The 18818-nt window shown below is 36.1% G+C and overlaps 2 protein-coding genes across 3 annotated transcripts; one reads left to right on the top strand and one right to left on the bottom strand.

The window, feature by feature from the left end:
* Window positions 1–1774: 1774 nt before the first annotated feature.
* On the bottom strand, window positions 1775–7504 carry LOC127868442 (thioredoxin, mitochondrial-like). The gene is made up of 4 exons (XM_052410223.1): window positions 7358–7504; window positions 5735–5998; window positions 5331–5454; window positions 1775–2048 (listed from the first exon to the last, which is right to left on the bottom strand). Exons 2-4 carry the CDS (start codon window positions 5995–5997, stop codon window positions 1935–1937), a joined length of 501 nt encoding a protein of 166 aa, XP_052266183.1. The 5' UTR covers window position 5998; window positions 7358–7504; the 3' UTR covers window positions 1775–1934.
* A 94-nt stretch (window positions 7505–7598) lies between these two features.
* On the top strand, window positions 7599–16279 carry LOC127868439 (uncharacterized). Of its 2 annotated transcripts, none has more exons than XM_052410215.1 (4): window positions 7599–7761; window positions 8397–8652; window positions 10081–10872; window positions 15588–16279. In XM_052410215.1, exons 2-4 carry the CDS (start codon window positions 8415–8417, stop codon window positions 15929–15931), a joined length of 1374 nt encoding a protein of 457 aa, XP_052266175.1. In that variant the 5' UTR covers window positions 7599–7761; window positions 8397–8414; the 3' UTR covers window positions 15932–16279. The 2 variants fall into 2 exon arrangements, with proteins under 2 accessions (XP_052266175.1, XP_052266177.1); XM_052410217.1 differs by lacking the exon at window positions 15588–16279 and adding an exon at window positions 14781–14974 and having other exon boundaries at window positions 7602–7761.
* The last annotated feature ends 2539 nt before the right edge of the window (window positions 16280–18818 follow it).

Below are 18818 nucleotides of genomic sequence, written 5' to 3'. Positions count from 1 at the left end.
AATGTGAGAAATGTTCCCCATCAGTGTTGTGTGAAGGGCTTGCGTCACAAGCTCCAAAGTCTAATGATAATAAAGCTATTGTCAAGCAATATTGTCCCCTACCAGTTAAACTCCACCATTGTCAGAATTGTTGTTGTTGTTGTTGCCATAGCAACCAGAATGTTTGACGTAGGAACAAAATGAAATGACATGCATTTTCTCCATATTGCCATCTATCCATGTTTCAAGTTTAATGAAAAACTATGAGGAAATTTTAAAGTTATCGCAGGATCCAGATAAGTGTGACAGACTGACTGACTGACACACAGAGCGCAAACCATAAGTTCCCTCTGGTTTCACTGGAAGGGGACAATACAAGAGGGCCTGAAAGGCCCAAAGTCGCTCACCTGAGATAACAAAATATTATTGGGACAAATCTTCTGACCAAGTTTCACAAAGATCGGAAAATAAATGTGACCTCTAGAGTGTTAACAAGGTTTTACTATAGCCATATAAGGAAAAATGCCCCGCCCCCTGGCGGCAATGTTTTTCAACCAACCGGCGTCATTTTCGAACTCATCCAAGATATTATTGGGATGAATCTTCTGACCAAGTTTTATGAAGATCAGACAATAAATGTGGAGCCTAGAGTGTTAACAAGATTTTACTATAGCCATATAGCCATGTAAGGAAAAATGCCCTGCCCCTTGGCAGCCATGTTTTTCAAGCAAACGTAACCATTTTCGAACTTATCCAAGATATCATTGAAACCAATCTTCTGACCAAATTTCATGAAGATTGGACAATAAATGTGGCCTCAGAGAGTTAACAAGGCAAATGTTGACGCCGCAAAACGCTTAACGGACAACGCACAAAAAGCGATCACAAAAGTTCACCATGAGCACGTTGTGCTCAGGTGCGCTAAAAAAAGGTCTAGGCTAAAAATATGGACAGGATACAGCTGGTTTAGAACAGCTATTGTGTTAAAAAAATAAGTAGACACATGACATTTTTAGCGAGGATGTTTTCGGAGAAAACCCAAGCTATTGTCATAGCCAGTTCGTCGTCCGCCGTAGGCGTCGTGCTAAAACCTTAACATTGGCCATAACTTTTTAAATATTGAAGATAGCACCTTGATATTTGGCATGCATGTGTATCTCGTGGAGCTGCACATTTTGAGTGGTAAATTTTCAAGGTGATTATCATCCTTCAAGGTCTAGGGTTAAAAAAACAAAGTCAAGGGAAGTAATAAGCTTTAAATGGACATAGTTATCTGACCTGCCCACGTATATATTTTTGTTAAATAAATCAAAGCGCCACAGTAGGCGGCATTGTGTTTCTGACAAACAAATTGTGGTAAAAGGTCAAGGTCATCCTTTACGGTCTATGGTAAAAAATACAGATTTATGGGAAGTAAGAAGCTTTAGAAAGGGAGAAAATTATTCAATATTCAATGAACATAGCCACTGTGAGACACCCCCCCCCTCCCGTGGGATTGGACAAAATTCAAGGGAAGTAATAATCTTTAAAGGGAGATGATTTCTATACCTGCCAAATGATAAATAGAAATTTTATTTCAATGTGGCGCAGTAGGGGGCATTGTGTTTCTGACACATCACACATCTCTTGTTGGGTCACTAGGTCAAAGGTCAAGGTCACTGTGACCTCTATAAAAAAAAAATTCTGACAAGCTTTCGCAGCAGAGCGTGGCACCCGTTATGCGGTGCTCTTGTTTAAAATGTGCTCCACAGATTGCTGCTGCCAGACATTGACAATGTTTCAAACGAGAAAGCAATTGTGTTTTAATGAATCTTTATTCCATATTAGAAAACCATCACAAAAATATCCCAAACTTTTTGTTGTAGAGTATTTCTACAAATCAATGTGACAGGACTTTAAATTGTAAGAATGGTTTGGCTATAAAACAACATAAACAATATTAAAGGCTTTAGGTGTCATCCGATCAGCTTCTCAAGAAATGTGTCTATTTTAACATCGTCCTGAACACCTACAAACTTGTCCACAGAAACCTTGTTCTTGAATCCAATAACTGTAGGCACTGAATTAATCTGAAAAAGAAAAAAAACGTTTCCAATTTAATTCTAATTATAAGTTTATTTAAGCATTTTGGTGTCTTACCCTATCAGCTTCCCAACAAATGTGTCTATTTTAACAAAGTTCTGAACACCTGCAGGTACAAACGTGTCAACAGAAACCTTGTACTTAAATCTAATAACAGAAGGCACTGAATTAATTTGTAAAAGAAACAAGAGGGCCTGAAAGGCCCAAAGTCGCTCACCTGAGATAAAAAGAAATGACCTGTTCTTTGCAGCCCAAGATATCAATGGAACAAATGTTCTAACCAAGTATCATGAAGAATGAACAATAAATGGCCCCTTGGCGGCCATGTTTTTTTTAACAGACCTAAACCATTTTTTAACTCTTCCAAGATATGTCCAAATTTCATGAAGATTGGGCAAAAAATGTGTCTTCTGGACTGTTCACATGTTGTCACTATATACATATAAAGAAAACTGCCCCACTCCCTGGCGGCCATGTTTTTTCACTGATCATTATCATTTTCAAACTCGTCCGAGACATCCACATAACTAATGTTTTGACAAAATTTCATGATGATTTGGCAAAACATGTGACTTCTAGAGTGTTTACAAGCTTTTAAATATAAGGAAAAAGACCCCCCCCCCCCTGGCGGCCATGCTTTTTTACCAATCCAAACCATTATCGAACTCAACTGTCCTATCCAGGTGTGGTAGTGCGGTCTCCTTCGCTTTCGCAAATGAACTGGTCACAGGACGGTTACAAGTTATGTTACTTTGTGAGCACTTATGTAATGTGGAAATACTTAATTGAAAACTCTTCTTGCCGGTCAGGATGACTATACTGACTGGTTGTAATTCAATTAACTAAAGTTGTTCAGTCAGAGACGCCAAATACACTCAAAGAATTTATTTAAAAGTGAAAACCAAGGCAGCTTTAACAAAAATAACTAATTTTTATTCCAAGAACTCGGAAAATGAAGAACAATGACAGAAAATTAAGCACAGGTACAAGCCAAGTCTAAAGAATCTAAGTATCATTACAAAAATGAACAACATACAGCAAATACCTTAATGAATGTAAAAAGAAGTTCAAAATCTGTCAAAAAACTGATATAAATATTAGTGACTGTTAATCTAGAAAGTGCTTCAAAAATCTAGTTTACAAAATAGGTCTAATTTAATCTAAAGAACAATATTTATGGAGATTAGGAAACTTCAGTGAATCAAATGTAAAAATAATAAAAATTTACTAAAGTTATTGAAATAGAATAGAGTCTTTCTAATTTAGAAAAGTGCCAAATAAAAATAATCTAAATAATAAGAATAATTTAGAAAATAATGCCAAAATGTCTTGATGCTGGTGTTAAAAAATTATTTAGAGTTTAATTATTTCAAAATTCCAACCTTTTTCAAGAGCTGTTAACTTTTCAATAAAGCATCAAGAGGTGTTTAAATCAGCCAAAACAGCTTATTTTATACAGTTCAGAAGAGATCAATGGCAGAGTAGTCAATTTTCCCTCAGAACAGAGCATTTATCAATCATCAATATCTTCCCAAATTCCAGAGCAGAACTAAAAATAGATTACTGAACCAGGTTAAACAAGGGAGATAAATACTGCATAAATACTGCAAAATCATGTACATGTTGTCTTTTTTCAGTTATCTCTTAGTTGAAAGGCTTATCATAAGTGTTAATGACTAAAACAGTTATGTTGACTATGAAAATTCTGTGTTATGAAAAATTACATAATACAGTTAATGTCACATAATATTGACATAATAAAACCAAACTTTACTACACAGGAAACAAATGTTCTGACCAAATTTCATGAAGATTGAGCAAACAAGAAAGTTAAAGAGATTTTACTATAGCCATATATAGCCATATAACGAAAAATGCCCCGCCCCTTGGCAGCCATGTTTTTCAAGCCAAGGTTACCATTTTTGAACTCATCCAAGATATCATTGGGACAAATCATCTGAGCAAGTTTCATGAAGATCAGAAAATAAATGTGGCCTCTAAAGTGTTAACAAGGTTTTACTATAGCCATATAAGGAAAAATCCCCCTTCCCCTGGCGGCCATGTTTTTCAACAAACCGACATCATTTTTGAACTCGTCCAAGATATCATTGGGATGAATCTTCTTACCAACTTTCATGAAGATCGGACAATAAATGTGGCCTCTAGATTGTTAACAAGATTCTGCTATAGCCATATATAGCCATATAAGGAAAAATGCCCCGCCCCTTGGCAGCCATGTTTTTCAAGCAAACGTAACCATTTCTGAACTCATCCAAGATATCATTGAAACCAATCTTCTGACCAAATTTCATGAAGATTGGACAATAAATGTGGCCTCTAGAGAGTGAACAAGGCAAATGTTGGCGTTGCACAATGCACAACGGACGACGGACAAAAGGCGATCACAAAAGCTCACCATGAGCACGTTGTGCTCAGGTGAGCTAAAACCACTATCATATGAGGTGTGTTCTTGGAAATCTGGGCATAATACATGTGTGTAAAGTGTCATCCCAGATTAGCCTATGCAGTCTACACAGGCTAATCATTGATAACACCTTCTGCTGTTATGATTTCTTTTTGTTAAAAGGAAGTCTCTTTTTGAGAAAGTATTGTCTCTGATTAGCCTGTATTGATGGAAAGTATTGTCTCTGATTAGCCTGTGGATACTGCATTTATTGTGTATTGATGGAAAGTATTGTCTCTGATTAGCCTGTGGATACTGCATTTATTGTGTATTGATATATAATGACATTATTTTATCTTCAGACAGTTATGATACATTTTTTTTATTTTAGGGGAAAATGAAATCCCCATAATGGAATTACAAAAGGTAAAAAGTGTTTCAGTTATCCACTCCCCACCCCCTATACATGTAAACATATGTCATAAATTTGAAGGAGATTATACAAATATTATAAATTGAGATCTACATAAAGCCCTGTTGTTTTATTCAAAACACAATTATATTAGGATGGGAATGTATCTGACCAAGAGAAAGTGGCGTAGTGTATGATATAATGTATGACTACACAATTTAAGTTAAACATGTAACAGAGCAGATGTACAGTCTTCAAAAAAAATGGTAAGGACATGATGTTTTAAAGTTTCAAGCCCACTGAAAATCTGTGATGTTATCATGGGAAAAGTAGTCCGTATGCATGCATTTTTGTTACTCAGACTGACACTATGCTTTATGGTATTTACATTTAAGACATAAAACCACCATAAAGACAACTTGAGGGCCTCATTTAAATATAAAAGCTCCATACCTTGTATCTAGTGGCCAGCTCCATGTGGTCATCTACATCCACCTTAGCTAGGATCACCTTGCCTCCCTTGCTGCCAATGAGAGATTCCAGGCGTGGACCCAGCACCTTGCATGGGCCACACCACCTGCATAGGGAAAGGTAAAACATGCAAAACCTTTCTTCATATAAAAAACTTTCCATGCCCCTACAATGTCTACTGATTAACAAAATAGGCAATCATAATACATTGGGTACATGTAACATTACTTGTTTTAATAACATGACATATACACATGTTGTACATATATATTGAAACCAGTAATTTGTGTATTAATTAATGGACAAACAGTGATTATATAACATGAACTTTCTCATATATTAATAATATAAAGAATAATATACATCCCAATGAGAAAATGGCATACGTTGCATGAAAGTCTACCACCACAGGTTTCACACTTTTTAACACTCTGTTCTCAAAGTCTGCTTCATCTTGGATATTGATAACCATGCCGTCTCCCTTCTCTGCCATACTCCGACATGGTGTGTAGAAAGGTTGCACAGGTGTTGGTCGAGCAGTTAATGGAGACCTCTGGCATACTTTCAGCGACCTTGAAATGACTGATGGAGGAAGACGGATTTGTCTGCACACACGTGAGGCTCTACTTAAGAGTGTTCTTGTATTCATTCTGCAATTTATTTGGCTATACTTAAGTATGCAAAAATGTTTATCTTTAAACCTGCATACCAGACATAGAAGTTTAACACAAATAATTTTACAAAACGACATAATAGCATTATTAGCAGTAAAAGCTGGTGTTGACTGCTTATACTGTGAGTTTATAACATACATAAAGACATACAATTCCAAAAAATTTGCCATGTGTCAAACTAACAGATGCAAGTTAAGCGTGTATAAATGTTATTTTGGGGCAGCGATTTGGTAATACCCAAAAATGTATCTGTATTTTCCCCTGATTTTTAAAAACGGCTTATCCTTCAAAAGGCCTGAGATTTTTTCCATTCAAGTTAATTTTAAAATAGAAACTCTACTCAAGAAAAATGTCATATAGGAACTTCTAATAAAGTTTTATAAGAGAACACACATCAAATATTATATTCAAGTGTTTGAAAACAGGACAAGTGGCTGCTTTACCTTACTCCTGATCTTTGTTTTTTGTTCATCTTTAAACAAATGGCATTTTGTTGTATTGCTTAGATACATATTTTTGCAATGCATTTTAATCAATGTTCAGACAGTTATTACCCATGTTATCTTAACAGCTTTCTAATAAATTTTTGTTTTTAAATTAGGTAGGATCTTAAATAATACAATCAGGCATTTGATGTGGGCATAGTGAACCCCAAAACTGTATACATGTGACAATCAATAGTACTTTTCCAGTTAAAGGTTGTTGAAAATAAATATTTTATGTATTTTCTTACTTTTCTAAATTGTTTTATCTATCTATCTATCTATACTGTCTAACTCCCCTTGCGGGTATTATTGACAGGTGCGCAGTAAAAAGTGTTAAAAGTGAATAAGTGAGAAAGATAAAAGTATGTTCGATTAATCATGCATGGTGAAGTGATTTAAAGTTAAAGCTGATAAAAACATGTCTCTCTGAGTTCAAGGGACAGAAGGGGAAAGCAGGGACCGCTTAAACCCTTCAAGATCAGGATGTAATACTGTAGTGGCAGGGAGGTTGTTCTACATCACAATAGTATGTTTATTAAAGACACAATCAACCAGTTTTTTAAATGTAGTTATGGACCACACTATTAAAGCATTTACTAATGTGTCGCAAATTTCTATTGTTATTATTAAGGTTTTAACTTACATAACGTTATCAAACTAAAAGTCAACATAGAACTAGATTCTGGACATGTCCCGAAAATACATGACATTCAAGTATTTCAGTAATTATGAGAGGAACAAAATAAATAAAATATGCATTCTTGTAAATCATTAAGTTAATATAACAAAATAATTACTTTCAAAGAGTGTCATTGATATAAAATAAAGAAAATGCAACAAAATATCTAACCTTGATCCAATTATTTACTTTCCAACTAACCGGATATCTGAGAACGTCATCAGTATATGTGCAGGCATTAAAATATACCTTCAAACTGTAAAATGACTCATGTAATCTTACATTTCGTGACAAATTAACAATAATTTATTCGTATGCTTTATTTTTAATTATTTAAAATAGTCCATGATATAAATTGATTAATTCGAATGCACGCAAAATGTATTCCATATCACCAGGTATGTGTATTAACTTACCTGATATCACATGACAGTCATGTGACTTTATTGTTGCGTGCAATTTCTGTGTTAAGTGCGTCAGTGACAACCGCAGTTGTCAAGGCTGATAAAAGAAAGTGAAAAGGGTCACTGTGTCGTTTGTGTGGAGTATATAGTTGATAAATAATGTAAACTAAGGTAAATACACTTGTTAAACTTATATTTGCTTGCTTTGCTTATGCACGTGTGTGGTATGCTTTATTACTCTTTCAAAATTAAATTGAATGTTAGGTCAACAATTAATTTAGGCGTTTCCCTATATGTATATGTTGTGGTTTACCCGTGTTCAATTAATGTTTGTCTGTATTATTATTTGTGTGACTGACCGTTTTACACTAAGAACATTATGGTTTTATAGCTGTATTTCATTAACCAAATACTTGTATTAAAAAAAAAACTAAATATATTTTTAACACACTTTACTATTTGTTTACAAATATAAGCGTAATTTACTAATTACATACAAATTTTAACAGTTTTATTTAGCCAATTTTAAGTACCGTAGTTTTTTTTATACCTTTAATGACATATTTATATTAATAAAATTTTAATTTAGTACATACATAATTATAGAACTTTGATAGTATTCTATCTAAAATAATCTGTTAATTAGTGAGTGTTGTCGTTTGCATAAAAAATACTCTTTTGCGTTCTTGTGTGCGCCAGAAAAATCTACATCTGTTATTATCATGATTTTCACTACTCGCCTATACTATACCCATGTGATTCCTTCCCATGTATTCGCACGTTTTGTGTTCCATTCACGTTCACAGTTCCACTTGTGGGTAAAAATGGCTGCTGTCGCTGTAGGAGGGAAGGCTGTATGTCTGGATTCATATCGGGCCAAAAGAACGGAAGCGATGCCTAAGACGACGCTGTTCGGGAGCTCGCTAGAGCGCCCGGATGAAAACACGGCGAGGTCCGTGCGCGAAATGGACCTATCCACTGTCACCGTGCCCCGGACGCCCGGGGGTAAAGGCGCTGGGCAAAAGTTTACACTACCGGAAGAATTGAAGCGTCAATTACCAGGTTGGACTGAGAACGTGCCGTTCGCGTATTGCTTGCCGGTTACACGTCAAGCACATAAACGCAATTTTCGGAATAAGAGAAATTGAGTTAACTTACAAGGGATGAGTAATGTTAAACTGACGACATCCAATTAAAACATAAAAACAAGATAAGAGTATATTTATCTTGACTCGTTTGTAATCTTTTAATATGTTTAATAAGGTGCATGTAAACAGAAAACAAACATGCTATCATGAAAACTAAAACACTAACTGACAAAATATATCCACCGTGATCAACTCAATTAATATATCTTTAGTGTTTAGTGTTAAGATATTATAAAATCGGTAAATATATAAGTCGTTATGCAAAGAGCATGTCCAATCAGTGATATTGTAAGTCATAACGCTTAGAGCATATGTAATCGGTAAATATATACCGGTAGTTCGTAATTCAAAGTGCATATCAATGACGGTAGAGACATAAAAAATAATGCAAAGAGTATATCAAATATGTCACGATATATGTAGTAATGCAAAGAGCGTATGAAATCGGTAAATATATACCGGTAAGTCTTAATGCAAATAGCATATCAAATCGGTAAATAGATTAATCGAAATAAATATATCACATTTTTATGAATCTGTTTCTGAGTTTTTTGGGTTCGCTAAACACGAGATTGACTGTAGCATTGTACCACGCAGACGGTAAATAAGAATGTCTATGTATTTGTTACTGACATAAAATTTCAAGCGCTGTCAATACCTCGCAGTTTATTGTTCGCGCGAAGTAAACGTATCGATTAATAAGTACGGTATATCGACCTGTGCCCGTATCAGTTGAATTTAACCAAGAGGTTATTGGAGTATGTAGAGATTAATACAGCGCGAACGATTATGTTTTGTTTGAAGAATAATTCGTGGACGTTATTATTTAAAGATTACTGGTAAATAGAAAAAAAATCGATCTAAAATTTCTGACGGTGTCTAGTGTTTCAGTTCTCATTATGTATATAATAACCATGTGAAGTTGGACATAATAAATGCATTATTGATATTTATATAATTGTTATACAAATAAATGTATTATTGATATTTATATAATTGATATACACTGTGTGTTCGTTTAAGTAACTTGCACTCATTTAATCTGCAAGAATATAAAATTATATGATAATAGTAATGTTCTACAATGTTCTCGCATAACTACAAACATATGATTATGAATAACTTTGTTTGGAATTATTATCCTTCTCACTTCACGTATAATAAAACTAACTAATTAATTATTTGCACATTTATTATGCTATAATTTCATCTTAAATTGGTGTGTTTTAACAAGACATTGCGCTTTGGTTAAGTTACTTTACAATATTGCCATCAACTATTAGGATGATATTGGCAACGCATCACATAAATACTTTTACGTTTCGTTGCGTTAATATTTTAGGTGCTGCAGTTTTGGAACGATCTCGTCGCGAGTTCCAGAATCAACGCGCTCGTGTTCTGGGACATTCCGAGGACTTGAGACGCCGCGAAATAGAGGTGCTTTACGGCCCAGACCGGTTCCCGGCGTCAGCCCCTAGTCCGCGCGAACCTGGAGTCTCTCGACCCACGTGGTTCACTAAAGACGACCTATACGCATCTAACGAGATCAACACGCTCGGACTGAACAATAATCAGAGTTTTAACCGCGATAAGTACGGCCACAAGGCGCCCGTTCACAAATACAGTCTGATCGGCGACGTGCTCAGACCGGGGATGGATTTTCCGCGGAGAGAGCGCACTGAGATTCAGATGCGCAACCAGGGTTACGGGAAGGGCGATATGCGGGGTGCGCTCGCCAGGTCCCCTCCACGCATCGGGCAAGTTAGCGCCCAGTTGAGCAGAAAACCTGCCGAGTTAGCCCCCCTTGTTGTTCCACCAAATATTAAACACAAGTTCGGCTCCAAGGTGTGTGACAATCTGTTGTCCGATAAAGCCGTCGTAGACCATACGATAGAGGAACAGAAACGCGCCAAAGAGACGATTGAGCGTAAAAGTCACCCCTTTATTGTCCAAAAGTTTAGCCGGGAAGCAAATCCCGACTATGACATGCTTGGGAATGCGCTAAGAATGAATGTGGTTCCCGGCTATTCGACCGATCAGACCATCAGCACTACCAAGACCGCTTTCAACGACCAGGTGCATTTGTTCCGGTATCAGGATCCGGACAAGTGGCGCTACCAGAAAGATGAACTAAGTAAGTATTCACATTATCTCATTAGCGTTTCTCTTTTAATTGTCTTAGCCAAATTATCTAATATATTATCTAATCCATTCTATATTTAAATTCAATTTTTGCTACTTTGTTATTGCTTTGGTTCTTTGCAATTTTATACCAATTTTAAAGTCGTTCAATGTTATTTCTAGGCAATGTATTTCATGCATAGAGACGTCTTCAGAATACGTCTTTTGATGAATACAAAATGGGCGCTATGTATTTTATTTTAACCATTTGTGTGTAATTGCTTTGTGTTTTTATTAATTCTTATTACTGTTGTTTTTTTTACTTTCCATTATTTAATATTGTAAGATGGTGTCGTTTCAGTTATTAGTCACACGTTCTTTCTTATTAGTGCTCACTTTCTTACACAGTTTGCTATTGTATCTCGCACTCTCTCACAATATTTGTCCAAGGAACTGCATGGTATCATTCGTTTTATGTTCGGAAGAGAAAAAATGAGTGTACTTAAGAAATCAGTCTTTCGTTATATAGAAACTCGCAAGATAACTGCATGTATTAATGCGTTGGGGCGACTTTGGTAGTGAGTTAAATAAGTAAGAAATATATAAGTGTCGATTTGTTGTTGTTTGTGTAAAAAGCATCGGACCGAAGTTGTGACGCATATAAATAACGAATCTTGTATGCAAATCGTCCTCAAACCGAGAAGTGCTCATTGGCCTATAAGCAACGATAATGCGATAATTTGGACCTTCGTATATCCAAACAGAGCAAGTATTTAGTTATCATACTGGGAATCATCTTTGATAACAAAAATCACACGATGCTACTAAAAAAGAACACAGTGGACTGCCGGGCCACTCTTATAAGCCCTTTTTATTAAATATTTGCATCATATTCTTTCTATGCCCGGATGGGGCAGCAGAAGGAGAGCAAATATGTGTAGGGTACAGCGCCCTGTCATTTGCTTGAGATCTTTCAATAGGGTACAGCGCCCTGTCATTTGCTTGAGATCTTTCAATAGGGTACAGCGCCCTGTCATTTGCTTGAGATCTTTCAATAGGGTACAGCACCCTGCCATTTGCTTGAGATCTTTCAATAGGGTACAGCGCCCTGTCATTTGCTTGAGATCTTTCAATAGGGTACAGCGCCCTGTCATTTGCTTGAGATCTTTCAATAGGGTACAGCACCCTGCCATTTGCTTGAGATCTTTCAATAGGGTACAGCGCCCTGTCATTTGCTTGAGATCTTTCAATAGGGTACAGCACCCTGCCATTTGCTTGAGATCTTTCAATAGGGTACAGCACCCTGCCATTTGCTTGAGATCTTTCAATAGGGTACAGAACCTGCCATTTGCTTGAGATCTTTCAATAGGGTACAGCACCCTGCCATTTGCTTGAGATCTTTCAATAGGGTACAGCACCCTGCCATTTGCTTGAGATCTTTCAATAGGGTACAGCACCCTGCCATTTGCTTGAGATCTTTCAATAGGGTACAGCACCCTGCCATTTGCTTGAGATCTTTCAATAGGGTACAACACCCTGCCATTTGCTTGAGATCTTTCAATATGGTACAGCACCCTGACATTTGCTTGAGATCTTTTAATAGGGTACAGCACCCTGCCATTTGCTTGAGATCTTTCAATAGGGTTCAGCACCCTGCCATTTGCTTGAGATCTTTCAATAGGGTACAGCACCCTGCCATTTGCTTGAGATCTTTCAATTCATATGCGCCGCATTCTGGGAAAACTGTGCTTAATGGACTACACAGGCTAACCTGGGACGACACTACGCACATGCAATATGCCCTGTTTTCCCAGACCGAGACTCATATACTCGTACCACTTCACATTCTCAATCCCATGTTCGAAGTTTCATGCAATTCTTTGGACAACTATTTTATCTTGGATCTCTGAACCTTATACTATATGAACAGCGTTTAAGTTCTAACACGGACATTGGTGTTTACGAAAATGTACCTGTAGTCAAGCCAAGCTAAACTGTTTGTATAATTATGATATCTTAAGATGTCTCATATCGTATCATATTCAGTAATACTAGTATCACGATTCATGTGGGAAAACCACGCTTAAACAATCTTCACTATGTACTATATCGAGTTACAGTCGTTAAATGATCATCCTCAATCTGAAGCTTTTTTTTTGCAGTGAGCAGTTTTAAATCAAACAAAATTTGTTTACTTTATTAAGATTCCTTGGTAAGCTAGTACGAGTGAAATCATAGTACGAGAGTATATTTAACGCTTTGACGTGCATGTTAATTGACCTTACGACAGCCGATTGATTGACAGGCTTATTAACCAATCAGATTACAGCATAGATTAGGCCCGTTACTATCCGCCATTTTGTCCGTCAAACTCGCCGTTGTCCGACACATAAGTTTATACGTAATTCTGTGTTTTAAACAAAGAAAATGGTTGAAAGGTGCTGTTATGGCACTTGTTATTCAGACACAAGGTATCCAGAACGGTTAAAAGATGGAAGTACGTTTTTTCCGTTCCCTCAACCGGGTACTAATCTTGAAAAATTCAAACGTTGGATTCGTCTTTGTGGTCGTCCACACGAACAGCTTAATCTCAACATATTAAGCGATCGCCCGAAAGCAAAACACAGTCGTTATAATAAGATACTACGCGAAAATAGAAAATGTAAGTTTTGCAACGGACACGTTATAAAAAAGAGTATAACTTTGTACTTGTTTATCCTCTATATAGACAAATTAGAAAGGAACATTTAAAACCATTTTTCAAAGGTGGCCAACGTTAAATAAATTTGACATTCTAATGCAGTCGGCAAATAAATAAGACATTATAAACTTTGCTAGATTTTTTTAATGCTAATGAAATGCGTAATAATAAAGACAATCAGTTATTATTTTTAATAATATCACATAGAATAAAACATTTTTTATTTCTTTCGGTTTAAGTCTTCCAAATTTAATGTAAGTTAAGAAACTATTTTAAAATGCGCAAGTAATTATCAATAGGGGCCAATAAGTGTCATTTTACACCATATGTGGGCTTTCTACTAATCCGTTATCAAAACAGATGCCGCAAACTGTGAATGACCCTTTGAAAACCCGGTCTGATTAGCGAGTTTTTTTGTACATGAAAATTCTTTCAACTTCTTATATTTTAAACATTGCAGAAGATAGTTTACGAGGAAATAATAATATATAATAATATATTGTGTATGTTACTTTTTGACGACTTTGACTGTTATACGATGATAACAATGCTCATGGGTTATTTTGACCAAACGCATTGTAGATATGTGTTATATCGGATTTCAATAAAAACGTTCTTCGTCTTCTGATATAATAAATTTACTTGCCTGTGCCACATTTGCGATGTTGCCATCGGTTGCAAAAATTAACGGCTTTTAATTAAAAAACTGAAACATCTATTACTCAAGGAAAAATAGTGTGACTAACGAACAATTCATACTGTATGCGATAATTGGCGATAATTTTGCCGACTTTGTTGATAAATTTAACGGCTTTTAAGTAGACTAATAAAAAAGTAATAACTATTTAATAGATATGATAATTATATTCAGCATCACTATTCAATGATAATAAAAACTATTGCATGGACTTTCTGGTATACCATGAGGCCTTTTTGGTTCACTTATGCGGCCGATTCGCGTAGCCATTTTTATGACGGACTTCGGCGGAGTGACCCCCCTTGAAATCGGTGGGCGTGGCTTCACTCTCGCTGTCGAAAGGTCAATTGTACATGAATATTTGCTGAACACCAATGTCTCGCACATTCTAACACAAGCACGCACGCACGTATGCACTGAGGGTGTGTAATTCCGCGTGTTCCCTACCCTCACCCCAGATTCTTTTCTCGAATAGAACCTCCCGGCGTATCCGTCTATATACCAGATTTATTTGTGTTTGTAGGTAAGTGGGCGGAGCACAATGTGTTGAGGCAACGGATGACGAAAGCATGGGAGGCCTACTTCGTTGAAACTTTGCAAAAGAAAGCACAGAAACAATAAACATATTATTTTAAATGCATACCTGCTTTTTGTTACGTGTTAACCTTTTTTACATGTATTTTGAAATTGTATAAAAAAATATAACGGGCAATCAAAGCAGCTTTTATTATTTAGTATAACTTTTAAAAAAATCGCTCTGTATGTACACTTCTTACGGCTTCCGGTTGTGATGCTGCTTGGCCAGTTGGGTTATTAATGTAGCCGCATGTTTGGAACATCTATTGGTTGTGCAGATCTTTATTTTTGCCAGTAAGTGCTCTCTCACGGAGTGAAATGTTCAGCAAAGTCTCCTATTTTGGAGTTTTCTTTCAAAAACTCTACAAACACAAATACATTGCCTTATGGTTTAGTCCTACCGATTCCTGTTCACTGTTTTCTTTTAGTAACTACAACAAAAGTCGCTGTTCCTTTTAATTCCTCTTAACTCGCTTTCTCCCCTAGTAAATTAGTAATACGTTTTGGAATAATTTATCTCATCTTTTCGATAATGGAATGAGCTTCAAACGTGAACCTCTTTTATCTGATTTATAAATGCTACATGGTTTCACGTTTAACATTATTTTCTTTTTCTAAATCATTATTACTTTGGAACACAATGCACACATTGCACACACATGGTAATTATTTAGTTCCTATATAGATGTCAATGTACACTATACTTAAATATCTAACTTGCAAGGCTTTCATGCGTGTTAATACTACTCACCAGGCAAATGGCGCGAGGCCCGATTTATGCAGATTCTACTCGCCAAGGGCTGGGACACAATACTCAGCGATGCGCCTACGTTTAAACGCGACTGGGCTAAACCGGAACCCCGGACGAAAACCGCGCCGACAACAATAGAAAATCAGAACCGGAAGCCGGTGCAGCATGGAAGAAGAAAAGCGCCACCAAAAACCGCGCCGAGCGAAGAAAAAAAGAAAGACGTGGGTTTTGAAGATGTCGTTTTCGAAACCCCACCGGAAACGCCCCCGCCGGAACAAGTTAAACTAAGCAACGCTGACCGCAAGGATTCTGAATTTTGGAAATTTTATGATAAAGGTGCAACATAATTAAAGGCATCGTGCTTTTTTTAATCTTATAAACTTCCTTAAAACTGAACAGCATTTCAAGTGTTCGTTATAGTTCTCGAGCGCTCAACATAAAGTGCCATGAAAAGGTTTGTCAACATTTGGGTTTTCGAACTCCTCACACACGCCAAATCGATCATTACGCGACACCGTAGTTTTTTTTTTACTTTTGTGCGGACAAATTAATCCGCTTAATAATGAATGCATAAATGAGTAACTGTATAGCAAAAAAACATCCAGATGTATGTAATGTAACTTTTTTTGGATTACCATGGCGTTTAAATACATGTAACAGTTAAAATATTTCTTTGAAAAATACATGAACAACAATATGTGTTTGTGAAACACTACGCCCCCCCCCCCATATATTTGACCTTGAAGGATGATCTTGACCTTGATCTTTCACCACTCAAAATGTGCAGCTCCATGAGATACACATGCATGCCAAATATCAAGTTGCTATCTTCAATATTGCAAAAGTTATGGCCGATGTTAAAGTTTGACGCAAACAAACCAACAAACAGACAGGGCAAAAACAATATATCCCCCAGTCTATACTGACGAACATAAATATATGTGTCGGAAACAAATGACATGAGTAGAAAGTCGATGGTAGTTCGATAAAAAAAAACATTTATCATAGGCTTAGCTTTTGGTCATAAACTTGTTGTCATACAAACGATGGAATTGAGTAAATTATTTTCGTCGATCTGATAAACAACGGTTACATACGGTTCCGCTCAGTTCAGTTTAGGATCATTATGCGACGCAACGTCTCTCAAAATGTAGCCAATGTATCTAATCGGTAGAAGCAGATTGCATTTTGAATAGATATTCACATACAAATGGGTTGACATACGATAACTTAGATTGCAATTTGAGTATTCAATTAATTTTTGTTATGGCGGCGTTGGTACTTGCTGTTACGTGTATTGATGACATACACGGTTGCACTAAATTACTTTTACATACTTTCTAGAGATATATAAATTTAGAAAAGTATTCTTGGTCGTCGATTTCTATTTGTACGTTTTATAAATTGTCAATGCGTACTGTGGTATGGTTTACACAAGAGGGACACATGCCAACGGTCGCTCACCTGAGACTTCTGGGAACTGAACTGCTCTCAACAAATTTTGAGATGTTTCTGAAACTATTTTAAAACTTAGCCAAAATTTCAATTAGAGAGTTACCAAGGTTTTACTATGGCCACACAAGGACAAATATTCCTTGTTTTTTCAACGGACGGGAATCATTTTTTAACTTAGACCAGATATCATAAGAAACATGTTTTGACCAAATTTCATGAAGATTGGACTATTAATGTGACTTTAAGATTGTTAGCATATAAGGAACAAGAAATATCTTTAAAAAAGATATACGGCGTTGATTGTGGTCGATGTTTATGAACGATCAAAAGTTATCTCTATGAGATAAAAAGTAGCGGATGCCTTTTTTCTGCGCAGTTCTTAGCTACATCATAAGCAAATCAATTACGGGGTGTTGCGCCAGATTTCGTGTCTTATTTTGCTTTATGTGATATTATTACTCAGATATCTATATTTACAGAATAGAAAAACACAAGAAACATGAAAATAAACGAGTGCATATAGGTCAGCCGGCAATACTCGAATCTTATTTAATTGCATAATTATAGTATAGTGAATTATTGTGCTCATGCTTAATAAACTGGTCTAAATGGATAAAAATTTCTAATTAATTTTATCAAAATTGGTCCTTATCATGCAAATGTTGAAACCATATTAAAAATCGATGATTGACATACCACAATAATATCGCCGAATATCTTTATTTAGTATCTTTCTGATCAAAACAGACTTCAAGTGCACAAAGTTTACGAGACGGCGTTTATATAAAGATTTCTGCAACTGACCGCAAACTGACCTTGATACCTTGCGGATTAGAATGCAATGCATTACAGTCACTACGGTATTGTCAGTAAGACCGGTGTTGAATGATCGCAACCCCTTCTGCGAACTCCGGTGATGAACTGTATATAAACTCTGACTTTCACAAATGGCCGCGAATTGACCCGAAACCTCGCGGGTTGAAATGCAATGCAAGTAAGTTCTAAATATGACAACATAGCCTTTAGTATAAACGCTTTTGCGCTGGTAATTCTCTGAAAATAAAAGGTGAACGCACAAACTGTATTTATGTCGAAAATTGATTGTAAAACTGTTCTATCTATTGAGCCTTTTCATTAGAGATAAAATTGTTTCATGCAGTAAAACAGTGTTACAAAGACGTGGATATGTTTCCAATGTTCTGGTGTTATACTCAAATCAGCCAATGGAATAAATGAAGTGTATTCATTCGTACCTAGCAGCGGGAAATTTTATTTTAGTATTATTGGAGACTTACAAAGGTCAAGTCAGGGTGAAAAGCTGGCTTAATACAGCTTACGCCGAAAAATGCCCCGCATCCTGAAGGTCATTTTTTTTCAACAGACCAGAACCATTTTCAAACTCATCCAAGATATCATTAGAACAAATGTTCTGACTAAGTTTCATTAAGATTGGACTTTAAATGTAACGTTTAGAGTGTTAACTAGTTTTTACTATTTCCATATTAGGAAAAATCGGACAATAATTGTGACCTCTAGAGTGTTAGCAAGGCAAAGGTTGACGACGCACGAATAGACGACGGACAAAAGCTCACCATGAGCATGTTGTGATCAGGTAAGCTAAAAATATAAAAGTACCTTGTTTTGTATGTATGCCAAATATACGTTAGACAGTTCCCTATATGCTATCAATAGATTTATTTTTGTGTTCTAATTATTAGTATTTATTTACGATCGTATATACAAAATGTAATTGTTTTTAATGCTTTTGTTTGCCTATTC

The sequence above is a fragment of the Dreissena polymorpha genome, chromosome 2, assembly GCF_020536995.1.
Source record: "Dreissena polymorpha isolate Duluth1 chromosome 2, UMN_Dpol_1.0, whole genome shotgun sequence".
NCBI classification, from domain to species: domain Eukaryota; kingdom Metazoa; phylum Mollusca; class Bivalvia; order Myida; family Dreissenidae; genus Dreissena; species Dreissena polymorpha.
Note: the sequence above shows the minus strand (reverse complement) of the source record. Positions and strands in the feature narration are given on the sequence as shown.